This window comes from Nicotiana tabacum, chromosome 1 (genome assembly GCF_000715075.1).
Source record: "Nicotiana tabacum cultivar K326 chromosome 1, ASM71507v2, whole genome shotgun sequence".
Classification (NCBI taxonomy): domain Eukaryota; kingdom Viridiplantae; phylum Streptophyta; class Magnoliopsida; order Solanales; family Solanaceae; genus Nicotiana; species Nicotiana tabacum.
The window spans coordinates 66,316,874-66,335,689 of record NC_134080.1 but is presented as its reverse complement, the minus strand read 5'-3'; the positions used below and the strand labels follow the sequence as shown (position 1 = coordinate 66,335,689).

General features: G+C 36.1%; 1 protein-coding gene and 1 long non-coding RNA gene across 2 annotated transcripts; both read left to right on the top strand.

Annotated features, from left to right (window-relative positions):
- Positions 1 to 6,429: 6,429 nt before the first annotated feature.
- On the top strand, positions 6,430 to 8,025 carry LOC142180962 (uncharacterized). Its single transcript, XR_012709339.1, has 2 exons — positions 6,430 to 6,889; positions 7,772 to 8,025. It is a non-coding gene; the product is annotated as an uncharacterized LOC142180962 (long non-coding RNA).
- Positions 8,026 to 15,575: 7,550 nt separating this feature from the next.
- Positions 15,576 to 17,987, top strand: LOC107821184 (protein NRT1/ PTR FAMILY 1.2). Its single transcript, XM_016647605.2, has 4 exons — positions 15,576 to 15,761; positions 15,860 to 16,077; positions 16,170 to 16,723; positions 17,002 to 17,987. The coding sequence occupies exons 1-4, from the start codon at positions 15,671 to 15,673 to the stop codon at positions 17,849 to 17,851; spliced, it is 1,713 nt and encodes a 570-aa protein (XP_016503091.1). The 5' UTR covers positions 15,576 to 15,670; the 3' UTR covers positions 17,852 to 17,987.
- The last annotated feature ends 829 nt before the right edge of the window (positions 17,988 to 18,816 follow it).

Sequence of the window (18,816 nt, the reverse complement as noted above, 5' to 3'; positions counted from 1 at the left end):
TCGGCTCAGGTATGTTAAGGCTATCCCTTCATTCTTTTGGCATGATCCATAAGATACGAACGAAACGTGCAAATGCACAAATTTCATGAATGACTCTATTCATTGAAGTATTAGAGATATCTATGTTCTTGAATTTCCGTGTGTCATAATATTTTATCATCTGTTCACGGGTCTTAGAAAAATATAAAAGTTAAAAAGAGTTTACTTTATGATATTACTCAAAGGCAAAATGGTCTTATGAAGCTCCGAAATATTTTATTAACGTACTTCTCGTGCATTTCATTCATGTGCATTGACCCGTGACCAGATGGCGTTATTATATATGCGTATATATGTAAATATATGTATATGGGATATGGAAAAAGGTTACGGCATTATATATGCACCACCACCTGATCAGCTGGTATATGATGATGATGTTGCCCACAGTGGCCGAAATATAATTCAAACAGCGTTATATACGTGTATATATGTATGTATATGCATATTTAAAATATATAGGAAAAAATTGGGTATCAACATATATGCACCACCACCTGATCAGCTGGTATACGATGATGATTTTGCCCACAGTGGCCGATATAATATGATGGGATGCCCTCAGAGGCTGATGATATTATGAAACATGTACCTATGCACGACATGGCATTCATACTCATATGCATGAAGCTAAAAGTAATTTATAATTTACAAAGTTATTCAAACATACAGGTTAATTCATGTACTCTATATGTCTTCCATATCTCTTATGTATTTATTTATGTGCCTTACATACTCGGTACATTACGTAATGATGTCCCTTTTGCCTGGGGACGTTGCGTTCATGCCCGCAGATCCGGATAGACAGGTCGAGGTCCCTCCAAGAAGGCTATCAGCTCAGCGGAAGGTGTTGGTGCTCTCCATTTGCTTCGGAGTTGTGTGTTTGGTTAGTATTATTTAGACGTGTATTGGTTGGTATGGTGGGACTCTGTCCCGACCTTTATGACATTTATGTACTCTTAGAGGCTTGTCGACATATGTCGTGTACGTGAAAGATTGTACGGCCTTGTCGGCCTATGTTTTGAGTTTATAAATGATCATGTTGGCCTATTAGGCCCGTATTTTACGTGTATATGATGATGTAATAAGAAAGATACGTTACGTTGGTACTCGATTGAGTAAGGTACCGAGTGTCCGTCGCGGCCCATCAGTTTGGGTCGTGACAAAAGTGGTATCAGAGCAGTTCTGTCCTAGGGAGTCTACAACCCGTGTCTAGTAGAGTCTTGTTTATGGGTGTGTCGTGCACCACATTTATAAGCAGGATGCTACAGGGCATTTAAGACTATCACTCTTTCTTCTTACTCTAGATCGTGTGATAGAGCTCACTTATAAGAATTCAAGTCCTGAGCTTCTATTTTTATTCGTAATAAGACGATGCATACATTCAGAAAGATGATCGATAAGAGATATAGTTGTGGAAGTGTTGAATTAGAGGAACTCGACTTTGTATCATGCTTATGATAAGTAAATATGAGGTCTTCAGCAGATCATATGCGTACTGAAAGGTGTAAGCCTCTTGATAAGGAGCATTAAGGCAAGAACGCCTATCCACCTTTATGGTGAAAGATAATGAGAGATTAAAAAGATAAATACAAGTTTCAACAAGAAAAAGAAGCAAGATGAAGAAGGGTACGAGGCACCCAGTTAATGAAGGTTAACAACGTTTATAATTGAGGCGGAGGAACATATGATTTTTGAGTTATATTCAACAGTAATAGAGGTATGTACAATTGGTCATACCCATTTCACTTATGCCCTGTGGGGGCTAACAGGAATTTTAAGAGAAGGATGGGATATCAAGATCCGACTGAGGCTAGAGTAACCCAAATTGGTAAATGGATTACTTTAATTTGTTGGCATTTCCGAAGGGTATTACAAATGTGCCAATAGATCTTCTTGTGAGATACCCAGATGGTGCACCCTAGAATATTACGATTAGATGTGAATACTAGCATTCAGAAGATAGGCACTGAAAGCCTGGATGGGATAAATATTACCTTAAGTGTGGCTATCATCCCTAGTAGAGTGAGGATGTTGATCAACCCAAAGAGCCATTGGATGAATCAAAGGGAAGCTAAAAGAGAAAGAATGTCGTATTGAAGTTTTCACAAGAAAAGGGATATGCAAAAATATTAGCAGAGTAATGAGAAGAGAGATAATGAAGCATTATGAATAAGGTGTGATACATGGATGAAAATGGTAGGGTGCTACAGAACCTATAGTACAATGAAGGAAGAGACGAAAGGTGATGGTCCTTAAGACAACGAAAGAGTATAGGTCATAAGGTTATATCCTCATTTTGAGAAATAAGTTCGTGATTCCAACGCGACTACCGGAGGGGAGAGTTAATCCCCATAGTAACAGAAATCAGTATGGACTGGTAAATAAGATAAACTAAATATGAATTAGGGACTGAATGATTGGAAAATACTCGGCATCATGGGAATTTCAGATTTCATTCCGGCGGTAATATAATGGACCATAGAAGAAAGATTCACGATGAATTCAGAGAATAGTCATTCAGGGAGACGCTTCCCTAGAGCAAGCAATGTGAGAAAAGTTAATCTTAAGAGACTGTATGTGCCAGATACGCTAAGTGTCACCCTCGCAAGTAAGGGAATTTGTCATCCTTGGTATAGAAGAATTGCCGCAAGGCGAGTAAGGATCATTGATGTTGAGAAATGATGCCAGAGATGAAGAGGTAAAATATCTATAGGTAGATCCTCGTGACTTTAGCTTTTAGTACACTCCTAAAGGGGGGAATATGGAGTAATATGGCATTAAGATAGAATTAAGTGGCTCTAGTGACTATGGAATGGTAAAGGAAGAATACGATAAACGAAAGAGGAATGAGATTACACTTATCCAAATCTTACAAATACGCTAAAATTCAAGAATATTGTGCAAGCACGACGTCAAGGAGAGGAAGTAAGGGTTCCTGCCCGAGCTATTATTAATAAATAAGGAGCCAGTGCGAGACGTAAGTTAAGACAAAGAAAATAACACAAGAAAGATTACGAGGAATATTGATATGAGAATGGGCCAAAGAGTAGTTAGTAATTGGTCAGGAAGATCCCAGTTATGGCTAAATAGGAGGTTACAGACGAGTCATCAGATCATGTAAGGTAAACATAGTAGAACCCAACATGGAGAATTTAGCTTCAAAGAATATCATTATAATACTTGAGATATATTTAAACAAGATTTGGGGAAGTTAAAAAGGTAACGTACGAGTGCTACAAAAATAAAAAAGAGTGCCACTGGGAAGACAGTCAAAATATCAGTTCAGAAGCAACCATACAAGTACAAGGGCATGGAAGTAAGCAACTACGGATGATTATAGGCAAGTAAGGACATCAAAAAGGTCCGTAATAAGCTCACAACTTTATGAGAATCAAGGGTTCTCCCCAAGTACTACAATGAAAGACTAGCTGAGGAAATAAGAAGGAAGGCTTCAACCTAAGCACAATGACCTAAAGAGGAAATGGCCGTGTAACAATAATCTCGCAACAACATTGTAAGCATTCCAAAGGAAAGTGGCACCTACTATTGCTAATGAACGGGAAGTAAGAATTAAAAGTAATATTCGAAATCATATGAGTTGTATGAAAACTCTGGCACATGTGGGCACTAAGATAAGCTAAGTATGATGCAACAAGGGGTAGAAAGAACCGAAAAAGTAATTGCACACATTTAAATAAAGCTGAGATGGAACGAAAGGAATTATTCGATCAATTATTCTGAGTTATTACGTTATGGATACACTCAAGAATTTGGAGCGTTATGCAGGAAGCATATTTGTTAATAATCATACAGCCGTAGAAGACTCCGATATAAGTTAAAAGAAAGAATTGAGCCCAAGGCATAGACAAAGGATTGAATTGTTAGAAGATTGCACCATGGATATTCCATAATGCCCTTGAAAGGCTAAGGTAATAACTGATACCATGAGCCACAGATCGGAATATAGCTTAAGCCTACGTAAAGGCTGATCAGAAGAAAGAGGAAACTAAAGAATTACATCACTCAAGTAAATTAGGAGTCTGATTATTGGACCTAGAAATATTATAGAAGTTGTGCTTGAGAACATGACAGAATCACTCTTAGTATCATATGTTCAAGAGAGATAGCACAACAACCATGTTCTATAACGGCTCTATGATAAAGCCAGTTAGAAGGGTACCACTCTCATAAGAAGTCAGTATGAAACTCCCACGGGATTGTGTATGTAACAGAGGTGCAAGTATTATAATAGAGCTTCAAGTTATGGACGTGAATTCCACCTAAGTGGAAGGGAGGTCATAAGAGAGATAGAAGATACGATGCGAGATTTTAAGGTAAGTAAGGTAAAGGTGAACAACATACAAGATACTCAAAGGAAGAAGATCGTAAATAGTTCATACTTCGGATAAAAGGGGGAGAAGCACGAGGATTCAATATCCAAGAATGATAGCAGCATCGTTAGTGGCATATCTTCTAGTCAATGATTTCTACGTATCGAGAGGTCTAGTTAAGAAAGTAAAGAATGGTTAGATATGATGTGATGTCTCGCTTGGTGTTCTAAAATAACACAAGGAAATTTAAGCAAGTTGAAGGAAGATTACGACTAGTATAAATAGATATATATAAGTCACAAGCTAAAGTATGGTAAAGCGACAAGGTTTTAGGAAGACAGGAATGCGGATAAGAAAGGGCAATGAGAAGGTGACGAGAATGGATTAGTCCTCAGGATTAGGCCATGAAAACAAGGGAGCTAATGGCTTCTCTATGTTATAGTAAGCTCAGTATAGTCTGAATGGACTCAAAGGAGTTACTCTTCATAAGTAGCATTTAGAAGAGATGGAATGATGCCCTAATAGTAGAATAAGAGTGTAATTGTGATAGATAAAGGATGACGTTTGGGCCTTCGTTTGAATAATGAGTTGAGAAAGAAAAAAAAGAAAATAGAAGAAGAGAAAGAGAAAAAAAATTTGATGGCGGCACAAAATCAATATACCCTATAAGATAAATCACATTGAGACATTATGAAATACGATTATGGGAATCACTTGGAATATTCCTCAATACAACGTAAGCCCTAGCGGCAATATATTATGTAAGAAGTTTCAAGTCGTCAAGTAAAGGATTATAGATCAACATTGAGGCGAATCAACAATGGTTAGATATAAGTTACAAAGTATGACATGAGATTAGGCCATGATTCTTAAGACGAACGGTAATGAAGGGGCATTAAAGGACTGAGATTTATACCTAAAAGGTAGGCAACAAAAGTAACTGGGAACTTGGTAAGCATACCTAAGCAAAGGTAGATTGAAGCAAAAATTATGATGTAGTATAACCCATGTAAATGCAGTAAAGTCATGCGGATGGGTAACCAGATCTATGAAATAAGATATGACCATATTCGCAAGTTCTACAAAGTATCGAGCAAAGGACTTCGGTATACCTATAAAGTCCCAGAGAGGCATCCTATTAAGCCTTGTATATACAAAGTAAGGCCTACAGATTGACTAAAATATAAAAGGAAAAAGGACAGATGAATCGCATAAGTGCACCTACAAAGCCAGGGTCATACAGGTTGTATGACATGAGGAAATAGAAGTTGCAAGATTAGGAAGATTTCGACCATAGGTCATGATATGATCAAAAAGACAAAAGGGGGGAATACCCTAGACTTTGGATTTATTCACAGAGCAACTGCTTAAATGGAAAGAAGAGTATTAAGGTATTCACAAGAGCTATAAGTCATGAAAATGATAAGAGCATCAGTCAACATTCGAGGACGAATGTTCCAAAGGAGGAAATGATGTTATGCCCTGCAATATTATATCAATATTACATTCCAGAGTATTATATTACGACGATGTTATGCTTCGCAGTAATAAGTTACGACGATGTTGCCCCATGCAGTATTTTACGTTGAATTTGTCGTAAGGTAATTGACATCAGTCCAAGGAAAAGATTATTTGGGGATTGTAAAGATTATGCTATTTCACATGTGATTAGTAAATTCATAAAAAGTGAAAGAGGGAGCAAGTCTAAGAAAACGAATTTTGTCAAAGTTTGGCATTTTGGGATAAAATACGGCCCGAACTAAAATACCCGGTATTTATGGACTAGTGCCATACAAGGTACTACATAGCCATGATAGTAAGGTGTACAAAGTATGTTGAAAGAGAGTAGTATTTAATTAAGTTGAGCTAATTTTTAAATTATACGGGTAATTGATTAATTATCGGGTAATGGATCATTACCTAATTAATTAATAAGCTAGGGGATAAGATTAAACATCCCACCCCATGTGGCTGCCCCCTTTTAAAATTTAGATAACTCATTAGTCATTTCATATAGGTGGCATATTAAGGAACACAACAAACAACTTCATTCCTCACCACAGAATGTGTGAACAATACAAGACCTTGGAGTTGGGAACTGAAGAGTACAATTCCAATTCCAATTCCAATTATGGGATTTCAATTCCAACACAAGAAATTGACGTTGGAGTTTGGTTACATCAACTTCCCAGCTAATTCAACATATAATGAAAATGTTGAAAATTATCCATGATTCTTTGGCAAAGCTGCAGCTTCAACAAAACTATTTTGCTTTGCTGATAGCCATATTCTCGATCCACAACATGTTGATTTGTTTTACTTGGACTTGTCAAAGAGAGCTTATCAAGTTACCATTCATCCACATAACCGATTCGACTCGTTTTCCTTAACAAAGGACATGAAAGAAATGATATATCTAGAGATTGTGGTCCGTGAGTTTCAACAAGACACTATATCGCAATATAGAGTACTCTCCTGTCATCTGTGTTACAGGGATGTCACGAGAAACGACTCAGGTATGTTAAGGCTATCCCTTTTTTCTTTTAGCATGATCCACACGATACGAACGAAACGTGCAAATGCACAAATTCCATGAATGACTCTATTCATAGAAGTATTAGAGATATCTATGTTCTTGAATTTCCGTGTGTCATAATATTTTATCATCTGTTCACGGGTCTCAGAAAAATATGAAAGTTTAAAAGAGTTTACTTTATGATATTACTCAAAGGCAAAATGGTCTTATGAAGCTCTGAAATATTAAGTTAATGTACTTCTCGTGCGTTGCATTCATGTGCATTGACCAGTGACCAGATGACATTATATATGCGTATATATGTATGTGTATATATATATATATATATATATATATGGGATATGGGAAAAGGTTACGGCGTTATATACGCACCACCACCTGATCAGCTGGTATATGATGATGATGTTGCCCACAATGGCCGAAATATGATTCAAACGACGTTATATACGCATATATATGTAAGTATGATTCAAACGGCGTTATATACGCGTATATATGTATGTATATATGTATATGGGATATTGGATATGGGCAAGGTTATGGCGTTATATATGAACCACCACCTGATCAACTGGTATACGATGATGATTTTGCCTACAGTGGCCGATATAATATTATGGGATGCCCTCAGAGGCTGATGATGTTATAAAACATGTACCTATGCACGACATGACATTCATAATCATATGCATGATGCTAAAAGTAATTTATGATTTACAAAGTTATTCAGACTTACAGGTTGAGTCATGTACTCTATATGTCTTTCATGTCTCTTATGTATTTATTTATGTGCCTTACATACTCGGTATATTATTTGTACTAACGTCTCTTTTGCCCGGGGACACTGCGTTCATGCCCGTAGGTCCAGATAGACAGGTCGAGAGCCCTCCAAGTAGGCTATCAGCTCAGCGGAAGGTGTTGGTGCGCTCCATTTGCTTCGGTGTTGCGTGTTTGGTTAGTATGATTTAGACGTGTATTGTTTGGTATGGAGGGACTCTGTCCCGACCTTTATGACATTTATGTACTCTTAGAGGCTTATAGACATATGTCGTGTATGTGAAAGATTGTACGGCCTTGTCGGTCCATATTTTGAGTTTATAAATGATCATGTTGGCCTATTAAGCCCGTATTTCATGTGTATATGATGTAATAAGAAAGATACGTTATGTTGGTACTTGGTTGAGTAAGGTACCGGGTGCCCGTCGCGGCCCATCGGTTTCGGTCGTGACAATACATTGATGTGTCTAATTCGATTATCTCAATGCAAAATTATTACTACATTACTACGGCCGATATTCTTGAGATACTAGACTATATAATTGTGTTGTGGATCATTTGTGAGATTTGTGGAAGTATTTGGGTAATACAGTTCTTGAAGGTTTTTGAATCATTGTTGACTTGGAAGGTTGTGATTGGGAATTATTTGAAATATTCGTTAAAACACTCTCCTTGATGTCATTTATGCTTCCTGCCTTGTTTGTCGTTGTTATACATATGCTTGGTAAGGAAGAGTGTAAAGCACGAAGGGTGATGCCGTGCCATTGTTTATACATTATCATGTGAGGGAGAGTGTAAAGCATGAAGGGTGATGTCGTGCCACATTATTGAGCGTAAAAGCATGAAGGGTGATACAGTGCCATGTTGTTGAGAGTAAAAGCATGAAAGGTGATGTCGTGCCATATTATTAAGAGTAAAAGTATGAAGGGTGATGCCGTTTCATATCATTTGAGAGTAAAAGCACGAAGGGTGATGCCGTGCCATTTCATTTATATTGATATGCTTGTATGTTATTGTGAGGTCATGGCACGAAGGGTATTTCCGTGCAGGTGAGGACGAGAGACATGCATTATGATGAGATATTTGTTTTCTGTGTATACGTTTGTGCCCTTCCCTTGAGCTGTTATTGTCGCAATTAAATATTCTGAGTGATATGTTGTTATTTTCCTGTACTTGACCTCTATCTCAATTGTTGTTGTGTTTTCCATGTCTTTTACTTGCTTAACTTGCATATTCCATGCCTATTTCCTGCGTTGAAATTATACTCATGTCATACTTATTCTGTCGCAACCTAGTTTAATCATTCCATCATGCCAGTCATTCATGCCCTTACTTGTTAACTTGTAAAGATCATGTGTTTCCTTCTTGTTTGTCATATTTGAACTTAGGCCTCCAATATACTAGTTAATTGATGTTGATACCCCCTTACTTTCCAATTGTTGTTATTACCCATATGCTTTCCGTTTAGTCCTTTACTATTGTTCACATATATATCCTGGTCCATTGTTGTTACTTGCATATTTCCTACTTTGTAATTTCTATTATTGTGTTTCTGTCATATGGTTGGTTATGTTATACGTTTATTTGGAAGGATGAGTTAAACGCACAAAAGGTGTTGTTGTACTAATTGAATTGTACATAAATTTATTTATACATGGTGAGAATGAGATAAAAGCAAGAAGGGTGTTACCGTGCCATGTGATTTAATATTTTGGATATACTTCTCATACTAGGAAAGATCGTAAATCTTCTACTGTGGTTCATTTTAGTAATTGTTGATTGTCTCACTGAGTTGTATATGGTACTTTTATCCGTTATGCTTTGAACTGCTTTTAGTGTTAATCTAATGTACAGGTTATAACAATAAGCATCTTTTAACTAAAAGCCTCGTCACTACTTCGACGAGGTTAGACAAAATACTTACTAGTACATGGGATCGGTTGTACTGATACTGCACTTCTTGTGATGAACAAAAAGGTCATCACTTATTTAGAAATAAATTCTGCATTTCGAGGCCTTAAAAACCTCTTTCGGCATCACCTCGATTTGCGTGCACAGTCCGGACGCGTAGCCGGAAAGCCATTATGTGAAAATCTATGAAAAATGATGAATTTTGACTTTAAAATGAATTTAAGTTGACTTTGGTCAACATTTTGGGTAAACGGTCCCGGAGGGTCCGTAGGAAAATATGGGATTTGGGCGTATGCCCGGAATCGAATTCCGAGGTCCCAAGCCCGAGAAATGAATTTTTAAAGAAAATTATTTTCTGGAATAATTATGAGTTTTTGGAAATGATGTGTTTAAACCTTGATATTATCGGGCCCGTATTTTGGTTCCGGAGCCCGGTACAGGTCTTATATGTGATTTAAGAGGAGTCTGTGAAATTTGGTAAGAAACGGAAGTCGTTTGAGGTGATTCGGACTTGTAGTTGTGAAAATTGATACTTTGAAAGTTTTGAGATTTTTCTTAGATTTCTATGCTAAATTCATTGTTTAAGAGGTTATTTTGGCGATTTGATCGCACATATAAGTTCATATGATGTTTTTGAGTTGGTATGCATGTTTGGTTTGGAGCCTCAAGGGCTCGGGTGACTTTCAGAAGGTTTTGAACTTAGAAAAGAGTTGCAGGTTTTCAGTTTCTGGTGTTCTGGTGTGTTGTTCTTCGCGTTCGCGAAAGGACTCTCGCGAACGCGAAGGGTAAGTCAGGTTGAAGGAATTTTCCTTCTACGTGAACGCGAGAAACAGGATGCGAACGCGAAGCCTTGGGGGTGTTTCCCTTAGCGAACCCGGACCTGCTATCGCGAACGCAAAGGCCTTTGGGCCTGGGCAGGGGGAAGGAGATTTTTGTTCTACTTGAACGTGGCCACTGGCCCGCGAACGCGAAGGCTCGAGGAGTCAAAGCTCTGCGAACGCGAGCCTGAGATCGCGAATGCGATGGTTAATTAGGCCTGACCCATCGCGAACGCGACAGACCCATCGCGAACGCGATGAAGGTCTGCCCAGTGATTTTAAAACAGAAGCAAAAACGGGATTTTACCAAAATTTCATAATTTCTTCTTCCAAACTCCAAATTGGGCAATTTTTGAAAGAGAACTTCACCACAAATTCATAGGTATGTAATCTTAGACTTATTTTCTTCAATTTCTATTAACACCAATTAGATTTTTAGGGCTAAATCATGTTCTTAAAGGTAGAAAATTAGAGATTTGGGTAGAGTTAGGGCTTTTTGCATAATTGGGATGTAGACCTTGTTTTGGGGTTAGATTTTGGAACTAATTGCATATTCAAGATCGTGGGTGAATGGGTGATCGGGTTTTGGTCTGAACCTCGTGTTTTGACCATGCGGTCCCGGGGTCAATTTTTGACTTTTTGGAAAGAATGATAGGAAATCTACAATTAAGCATTGGAATTGGATCGTTTAGCGTTTATTGATGTTATTAAGTCGATTATGTCTAGATATAATTGATTTGGAGCCAAATTTAAAAGGAAAAGTAGTGTTTGAGGCTTGAGTTGGCCGTGGAAGTTCGAGGTAAGTGTTTGGTCTAATCTTAGCTTGAGGGATTAGGAGTTGTGTCCTATTTGCTACATGTTACTTGTCGAGTATGACGTATAGGCATGGTGACGAGTATCTATACGTTGGTGTCAAACATGACCACGAGTCTTAAATTGAAATTGTTGTGTTCTTAATAAATCCTATGAATGCCTAAGTTGTTGATTCTCTGTGTTGAGCCAGGATTATGATTATTCTCGTGGAAATTACTTATGATTGAGTATGTGTGCTAGTTGAAGTAGTTAGATGTTGGAACATGTTTGGTTATAGCTGATTTTCCCTTGCCGGGACGTATTTACTTATACTGTCGATACCCTTGCCGGGACTCTCGTTGTGATTGGTGTTGAAATGTATATGTGGATCGGGTTGCGCGCCGCAATAATATTATATTTGGATTGGATTGCACGTCGCAACAATATTATGTTTGGATCGGGTTGCACGCCGCAACAATGATATAATTGGATTGAGTTGCACGCTGCAACAATATTATGTTTGGATCGGGTTGCACACCACAACAATGATAAATGATATAGATCGGGTTGCACGACTCAACAATGTTATTATGATTTGGGTCGGGTTGATGCTGCAACAATATAATACGAAGTGCTTATAGATTGGCTACGAGTTTCTTATTATTTTGCTGTAAATTCTAAATTGTTCTTTACGTTTCCTCTTAATTCACTGTTGGTAAATGATATTCCCCCACAGCATGTCCCCCTCCCATCTTTACTTGCTTATTTCTGTTTTACTTTCCGCTGTATATTACATAACTGCACATGTTTATTTGGTTGTCTGGTCCTAGCCTCGTCACTACTTCGCCGGGGTTAGGCCAGACACTTACCAACACATGGGGTCGCTGATACTACACTCTGTACTATGTGCAGATCCCGGAGCGGCAGCTTTTGGACCAAAGCTTTGGGTGGCTGCCTTCAGTCCAGTCAGAGATCCCGAGGTAGTCCTGCAAGAGTCCACAGGCCCGACGTTCTCTTCTATCTTTATATTCTATTTTCATCTACTTCAGAGACAGATTGTACCTTTCTTTCGAGACATTTGTATGAGTATTCGTAGAAGGTTCGTGATATTGTGACACCGGTTCCGGGTAGAGGTGTATGTTGGTATTGTCGTACTTGTTTTTGGCTAAGTCATCAGATTAAGTCTTCCGTATGTGTTTATTTATCGTTAATTTTTTATTGTTGATCGCATGTTGATTTAAATTATTAAAAAGGGCTAAATAAAAGAGTTAGTGAATTTATAATGCTGGCTTGCCTAGCTTTCACGAGTAGGCGCCATCACGACTCCCGAGGATGAGAAATCTGGGTTGTGACACTTCTGCATATTGCGTGTAGATTTTGGATTGGAGCTGCTGGTGACGTCGGGTGCTGGTTCAGAAGATGTTCGTGCATTTGGATATAGCTGCCACTTGTCATTGGTGGCTTAGGTTATTGCTAATCTGTTTATGTAACCTTCAAACAGAACATGTATTTATTTGTATTAGTTTTGAAATTCCAAATCTTAGAAGCTCGTGATTCGTACTACCAGGTCTAGGGTAAATTCGTAAATGTTCAGTTATCTATTTTCTATTTTCTTATAATCTCAGTTGAGTTGTATTTTTCTATTAGTTGGCTTACTTAGCGGGTTGAGTTAGGTACCATCACGACTTGTAGTTTTTGGGTCGTGATAGAAATTTAAACGTTAAATTTAATTATTTAAGAATTTACCACTTGAATAATTTTGTAGATTTTTGTGTTGATAGTACAAAATTACATCTAACTTTCACATAACTTAGCAACAAAAATCATTAAAAAAAACTTTCACGTTTAATGTAACTAGAAATGCCGCATTTCACAACCATATTAGCAAAATTAACCATATTAATTTTAAATTAATTAATTATATTATGTTATTTTTTTATTTTATCCGAATATTGCCAATTGTCTTAAGCAATGCCAAGTAATTTATTATTAGGTCGTTACTTGGCTTAATGTAGATAATTGAAAGTAGAAACCACATAAATAATTATTTGCATAGGAAAACTTGAATAAGAACCAATTATGAAGGTAGGTTAGAATTGTTGTTCCAAGCCGAAGTTTGGGCAAACATCAGCCGTGGGGTTGAATTTTGGATGATTTATATTTTTCTTCCTTTTTTCTTGTTTTTGTTTGAATTTTTGGATGATTTATTTTTTTCGTACCGATTATAACCGTTTGTTAGAATGCTGATATTTGTTGGCATAGTTTGGCAGATATAAATTCTAAGAATAATAGGTTTTTAATAAGAAGATATTGGTGATGGAGTTAAGGGCAATAGTTCTTTTCTTTTTTTTTTTTTTTTTTTTTTTAAGAAGTGAGTTTTGGGGTTAGGTATTTCCTAGGATAATGTTAATTATTTATCTTTTGAAATTTAAATGTTAAATTAATTTTGAAGCATTTTACCACTTGAGTAATTTTGCAGATTTTGTGTTGATAGTTACAAAGTTACATCTAACTTTCACATTACTTAGCAACAAAAATCATTAAGAAAAACCTTTCACGTTTAATGTAATTAGAAATGCCGCATTTCACAACCATATTAGCAAAATTTACCACATAATTTTAAATTAATTAATTATATATTTTATTTATTTATTTTATCCAAATATTGCTAATTGTCTTGAGCAATGCGAAGTGATTTGTTATTAGGTCGTCACTTGGCTTAATGTGGATACTTGAAAGTAGAAACCACGTAAACAATTATTTGCATAGGAAACGTGAATAAGAATAAATTGTGGAGGTAGGTTAGAATTGTTGTTCCAAGCACAACTTTGAAAAAACATCAGTCGTGGGGTTGAATTTTTGGATGATTTATTTTTTTTCTTCCTTTTTTCTTGTTTTTTTGTGTAAAATACTATTAAATATAAATAAATTATAAATTGCAGCACAAAAATGTGAGAAATAGTATAGAATCTTTTGTTAAGTACATGCCACTTAGCACATAATTCATCGAAATAGTATAGAATCTTTGTCCACTATTCAAAATTCTTTTAATTGTCTAATTTTATCAATAAATTTTTTGAGTGATATTTATTTAAAATAGTTTTTCGATTAATTTAAATTATAAATATCCTAATATTATATTTATTTTTTCTTTTCGCATATTTTTTTCTACTGCTATATTTATGGTTATGAGACTTTATATAAGTCGTCCACGTTTATAAATGTGATTTTAGATTCTTATGTTCCTAATGTTTAATTTTTGAAACTTGGCCTATTTTTCTGTGATTTTGCAGGCTGATTCTTAGGCTTCTATGGAATTGTAAGATATAATATAAAAGCACCGAGTTAGTAATACAGTTACAATACCATTAGGAGGAAGCCATCTATTTCAAAGTAAAAATAGCACGGTATAGCCAGTTTTCGGACTGGTCATTCAAAAATAGTCAGCGTTTACCAAGTCAATAAAAATAGCCACTATTTTGCTGCAACAGAGACCGGTCCAGCAAAATATACTGGAGTTCGGTGCACCTGTGTATGAACTCCAGCATATTATGCTGGACCGGTATACTTTGTTGGCTCTAGTATAATATACTGGAGACTGGAGCACCGGTGCTCCAAACTCCAGTATATTATGCTGGACCGGTATACTTGCTGGAACTCCAGTATATTATGCTAGAGTTCTAGAGTACTTATGATGGAACTCCATCATATTATGCTGGAGTTCCAGCATACTTATCTTGGAACTCCAGTATAATATGCTGGAGTTCAAGTATACTTATGCTGGAACTCCAACATAATATACTGGCGTATTTTTCAGGTTTTGAACGGTATTTTCGCTCAGATTTATCTTTACATGAAAAGTAGCTAAATTTCGATTACTTTTGAAATTGAGCTATTTTTGAACGACGGGTTGTAAATCTGACTATTTTTAAATTTCATCCTATTTCAAATGGTTACTAAATAAATATTGCCAAATCCTCACTTTCATGTAATGAGGAACTTAATAATGTATGATCATGGAAACACATGATCATACTTGTTGGTTTCTTTATATTAAACAATCAGATTAGCTTCAATTTTAAAAATTACAGAGTGTTCATTTTTTATTTTTTTTCATGTAGCTTTTCTGGAAAGAAAAATAAAATAAAAATAAAATTTTCTTAGTCAAAAGTTTGATGAAGATCACTTGAATACTACTACAACTAGAACAATTATCACACTGGTAGAATTATGAAAAAGTGCTTACTTTATTTGTGATTCTCTCTAAACTGAAAATGCCATGTCTCTTCAATGAACAGATATTTGACACTAGATGCCCCACAATGGGGCCAAAGCACTAAGTTCTATCTTGAGTGACATTTCTGGTGTTACTGCAATCTCTTTTTCTTCACTCTTTGCTGAAAAATATCTAAGAAAATTTTGGAAAAAAATTTTGGAACTATAGTTACAAAAATAAAATAAAAATGGCAACTATCCAAGAAGAAGAGAACTTGATAGATTATTCTCCAAAATCTCCAACAAAGGGTGGCCTCAAAACCATGCCTTTCATCATAGGTGATGCAAAATAATTATTTTTGTTAGTTTATTTATTTATTTATTTTTTTAAACTCTTATATCAAGAATCATATTTGTGGGTGGTTCTAATTTTGCAGTGAACGAAACACTAGAGAAAGTGGCAAGTTATGGATTGCAGCCAAACATGGTGATATACTTGATGAAAGGTTATAATTTAGAAGCTGTAACAGCTACAAGCATACTGAATATATGGTCTGCTCTTTCCCATGGATTGGCTCTTTTGGGTGCCTTTGTTTCTGATTCTTTCTTCGGTCGCTTTAGGGTTGTTGCTATTGGATCCATCTCCAGCCTTTTTGTATGTCCCTTAACTCTATTCTTCAAGTTTATTTGTCATTTCAGCTGAATTATTTGTATGTTTTCTGAGACATATATGTTCTGTTTTCATAGGGAATGACTATTCTTTGGTTAACAACCATGATTCCGCCACTGAGGCCTTTACCTTGTGATCAGTTTGAAATCAATGAATGCAACAAACCAACACCAGCACAATTCTTTGTGTTATTGTTTTCTTTTGGGATTATTGCTGTGGGAGCTGGTTTCGTTAGACCTTGTTCTATAGCCTTTGGTGCTGATCAATTGGACAACAAAGAAAACCCCAAAAATAAAAGGATTATGGAAAGCTATTTCAACTGGTACTATGCTACTATTGGAATGTCAACACTCGTCGCGACAACCTTAATTGTGTATATTCAAGATGCTTTTGGTTGGCAAATTGGTTTTGGAATTCCTGCTATCCTTATGCTTTTCTCTGTTTCAGCCTTCCTTTTGGGCTCTCCTCTTTATATTAAAGTAAATGCTAGTGAAAGCTTGTTCACCGGATTCTTTCAAGTACTTGTTGCTGCTGTTAGAAAAAGAAATATCAATCTTCACTCTGCTAATTGTGGAAACTATTATCATCATTCGCCCGATTCTGAAATTCAGGCCTTAACAAACAGCTTCAGGTATGATCATTAGAAGGGTACCCTATGTTTAGTCCTAGTTAATTCAAGATTATAAGTAAACTACAGTCATGACCTCTCTATAACAACATCGCTATATAACAATCATTTACTATAAAAGCCATGTTTTTTATGGAACCAATTTTCATACTATGTTATCTATAACAATATTTCGCTATAACATCCAAAAAAATACGGAACAAATGAGGCTGTTATAGAGATGTTTGACTGTAGTAGCTACGTTAGCTAACACTATAACTTTCTCACTGATGTATCTATAGGTGTTTAGATAAAGCTTGCATAATTGAAGATCCCCAAATAGACATAAATCGTGATGGATCCGCTTCAAATCCGTGGAAACTCTGTAGCGTAGAACAAGTTGAATCTTTGAAGTCTCTTCTTAGAGTTGTACCTATATGGTCCACCAACATAATGGTTCAGTTGAGCTTAAATCAATTCTCATTTTCCACACTTCAAATACAGACAATGAATAGACATATCTTCTTCTCTGATTTTGAAATACCAGCTGGCTCATTTTCTGTCTTTATGGTAATCACTCTAATTATTTGGATTGCCTTGTATGATCGTGTTTTCGTGCCACTAATGGCTAGACATACCGGACAGCAAGGAGGCTTAAGCCCCGTTCTTCGTATGGGAATTGGTTTAGTACTCTCTTCTGCAGCGCTGGCAATTTCAGCGATAACAGAAGCCATAAGGCGGCATATAGCAATTGATCAGAAAGATATATATCCTCAAGATGGACCAAATATTGCATCAGTAGACATGTCGGCTATGTGGTTCGTGCCACAGTATGTGCTTCTTGGACTAGCTGATGCTTTCAATGCCATTGGATTGGTAGAGTTCCTCTACTCTGAGCTTCCCAAAAGCATGTCTAGTTTTGTTGTGGCTATTTTCACACTTGGGATGGCTGTTTCTGGCTTTTTTGGGAGTCTTATAGAGAATGTTTTGGATAGTGTTACTTCATATGGAGGTGAAATTAGCTGGTTGTCAAGTAATATTAACAAGGGTCATCTAGATTATTACTACTGGTTACTTGCTTTCTTCAATATTCTCAACTTCCTTTATTTTCTTCTCATTTGTCAATATAATCGTCCTCGGGGGCCAAGCTAGAGTGTCACTGTGGGCCATGTGTTCGGATGAACCCAATAGTTTTGGTTCAAATACTGTATTTGTCCTAAAAAATTCATTGTATATGTATAAATTATTAATTTAGAACCTAGTAATTTAAAAAAGATTAGAATCCAAAGCGCATATACTTCAAATTATATTTCCACCTTTGATCGTCTTGACCAGGAAGTTGAAGAAAGATAATATATATGCTCCGGGAGAATGATATATATATATAGTGCATGCTCATTTAATTTTGTTGTAAAGGTACTCAGCCTGAAATGATTTTCTTAATTTAAATTGTATTATCACCCAATACCGGAAAATATGAAAATTATTTTCCTCGAAAACGGGTTCCTTCGTAACAAATACACCTGAATAGAAACTTTTTCATAACACTCCTACGAATTTGTGGTCTTCTTGCATTCCTCGAGCTATGGTTTTGTAAAAATATTTACTAGCATTCCTTTATTTATTAAGGGGTAAAAACGTCTTTCGTGGTGGGAAATTATGGTAGAAATGATATTAGGTAGTCATCTAAAGGGTTGCTATTTAAGAATTAGCTAGTGTATTCTGAATTTTAGTTTTTCGATTCAAAGTTTTAGGACAAAAATATCTTGAGTTATGTAAGTACATGCAAATTTCTAAATAGTATTACGGAGAATGGTTATATGTACACTTCCTTCAAAATTGTGACAGCACATATTGGCCTTTGAAAAGAAGCATAAGTTTCATTTAAGAATTGATTTCACTTATGACCACTAAATTTTATTCATTTTGATAGTTAAGTCATAAAACTATTCTTGTCATATTTTAGCAACTAATTTTACAACAGTAAAGTCACTAAGTTATATCAACTACAACGCTAAAGTCACCAAACTAATTGATCTCACTCAGGATTCTTAGAATGGAGATTGGATTTCCTATTTTTTTTCTCCAAAGAGGTTGTATTTAGAAGATTCTCAATT

What these genes read in the sequence shown, in the direction of transcription:
- LOC107821184 (XM_016647605.2), top strand. Translation starts at nt 15,671, where the DNA reads ATGGCAACTATCCAAGAAGAAGAGAACTTGATAGATTATTCTCCAAAA. An exon ending in AACCATGCCTTTCATCATAG is followed by an intron (nt 15,762 to 15,859) that starts GTGATGCAAAAT and finishes CTAATTTTGCAG; the next exon opens with TGAACGAAACACTAGAGAAA. An exon ending in GCCTTAACAAACAGCTTCAG is followed by an intron (nt 16,724 to 17,001) that starts GTATGATCATTA and finishes ATGTATCTATAG; the next exon opens with GTGTTTAGATAAAGCTTGCA.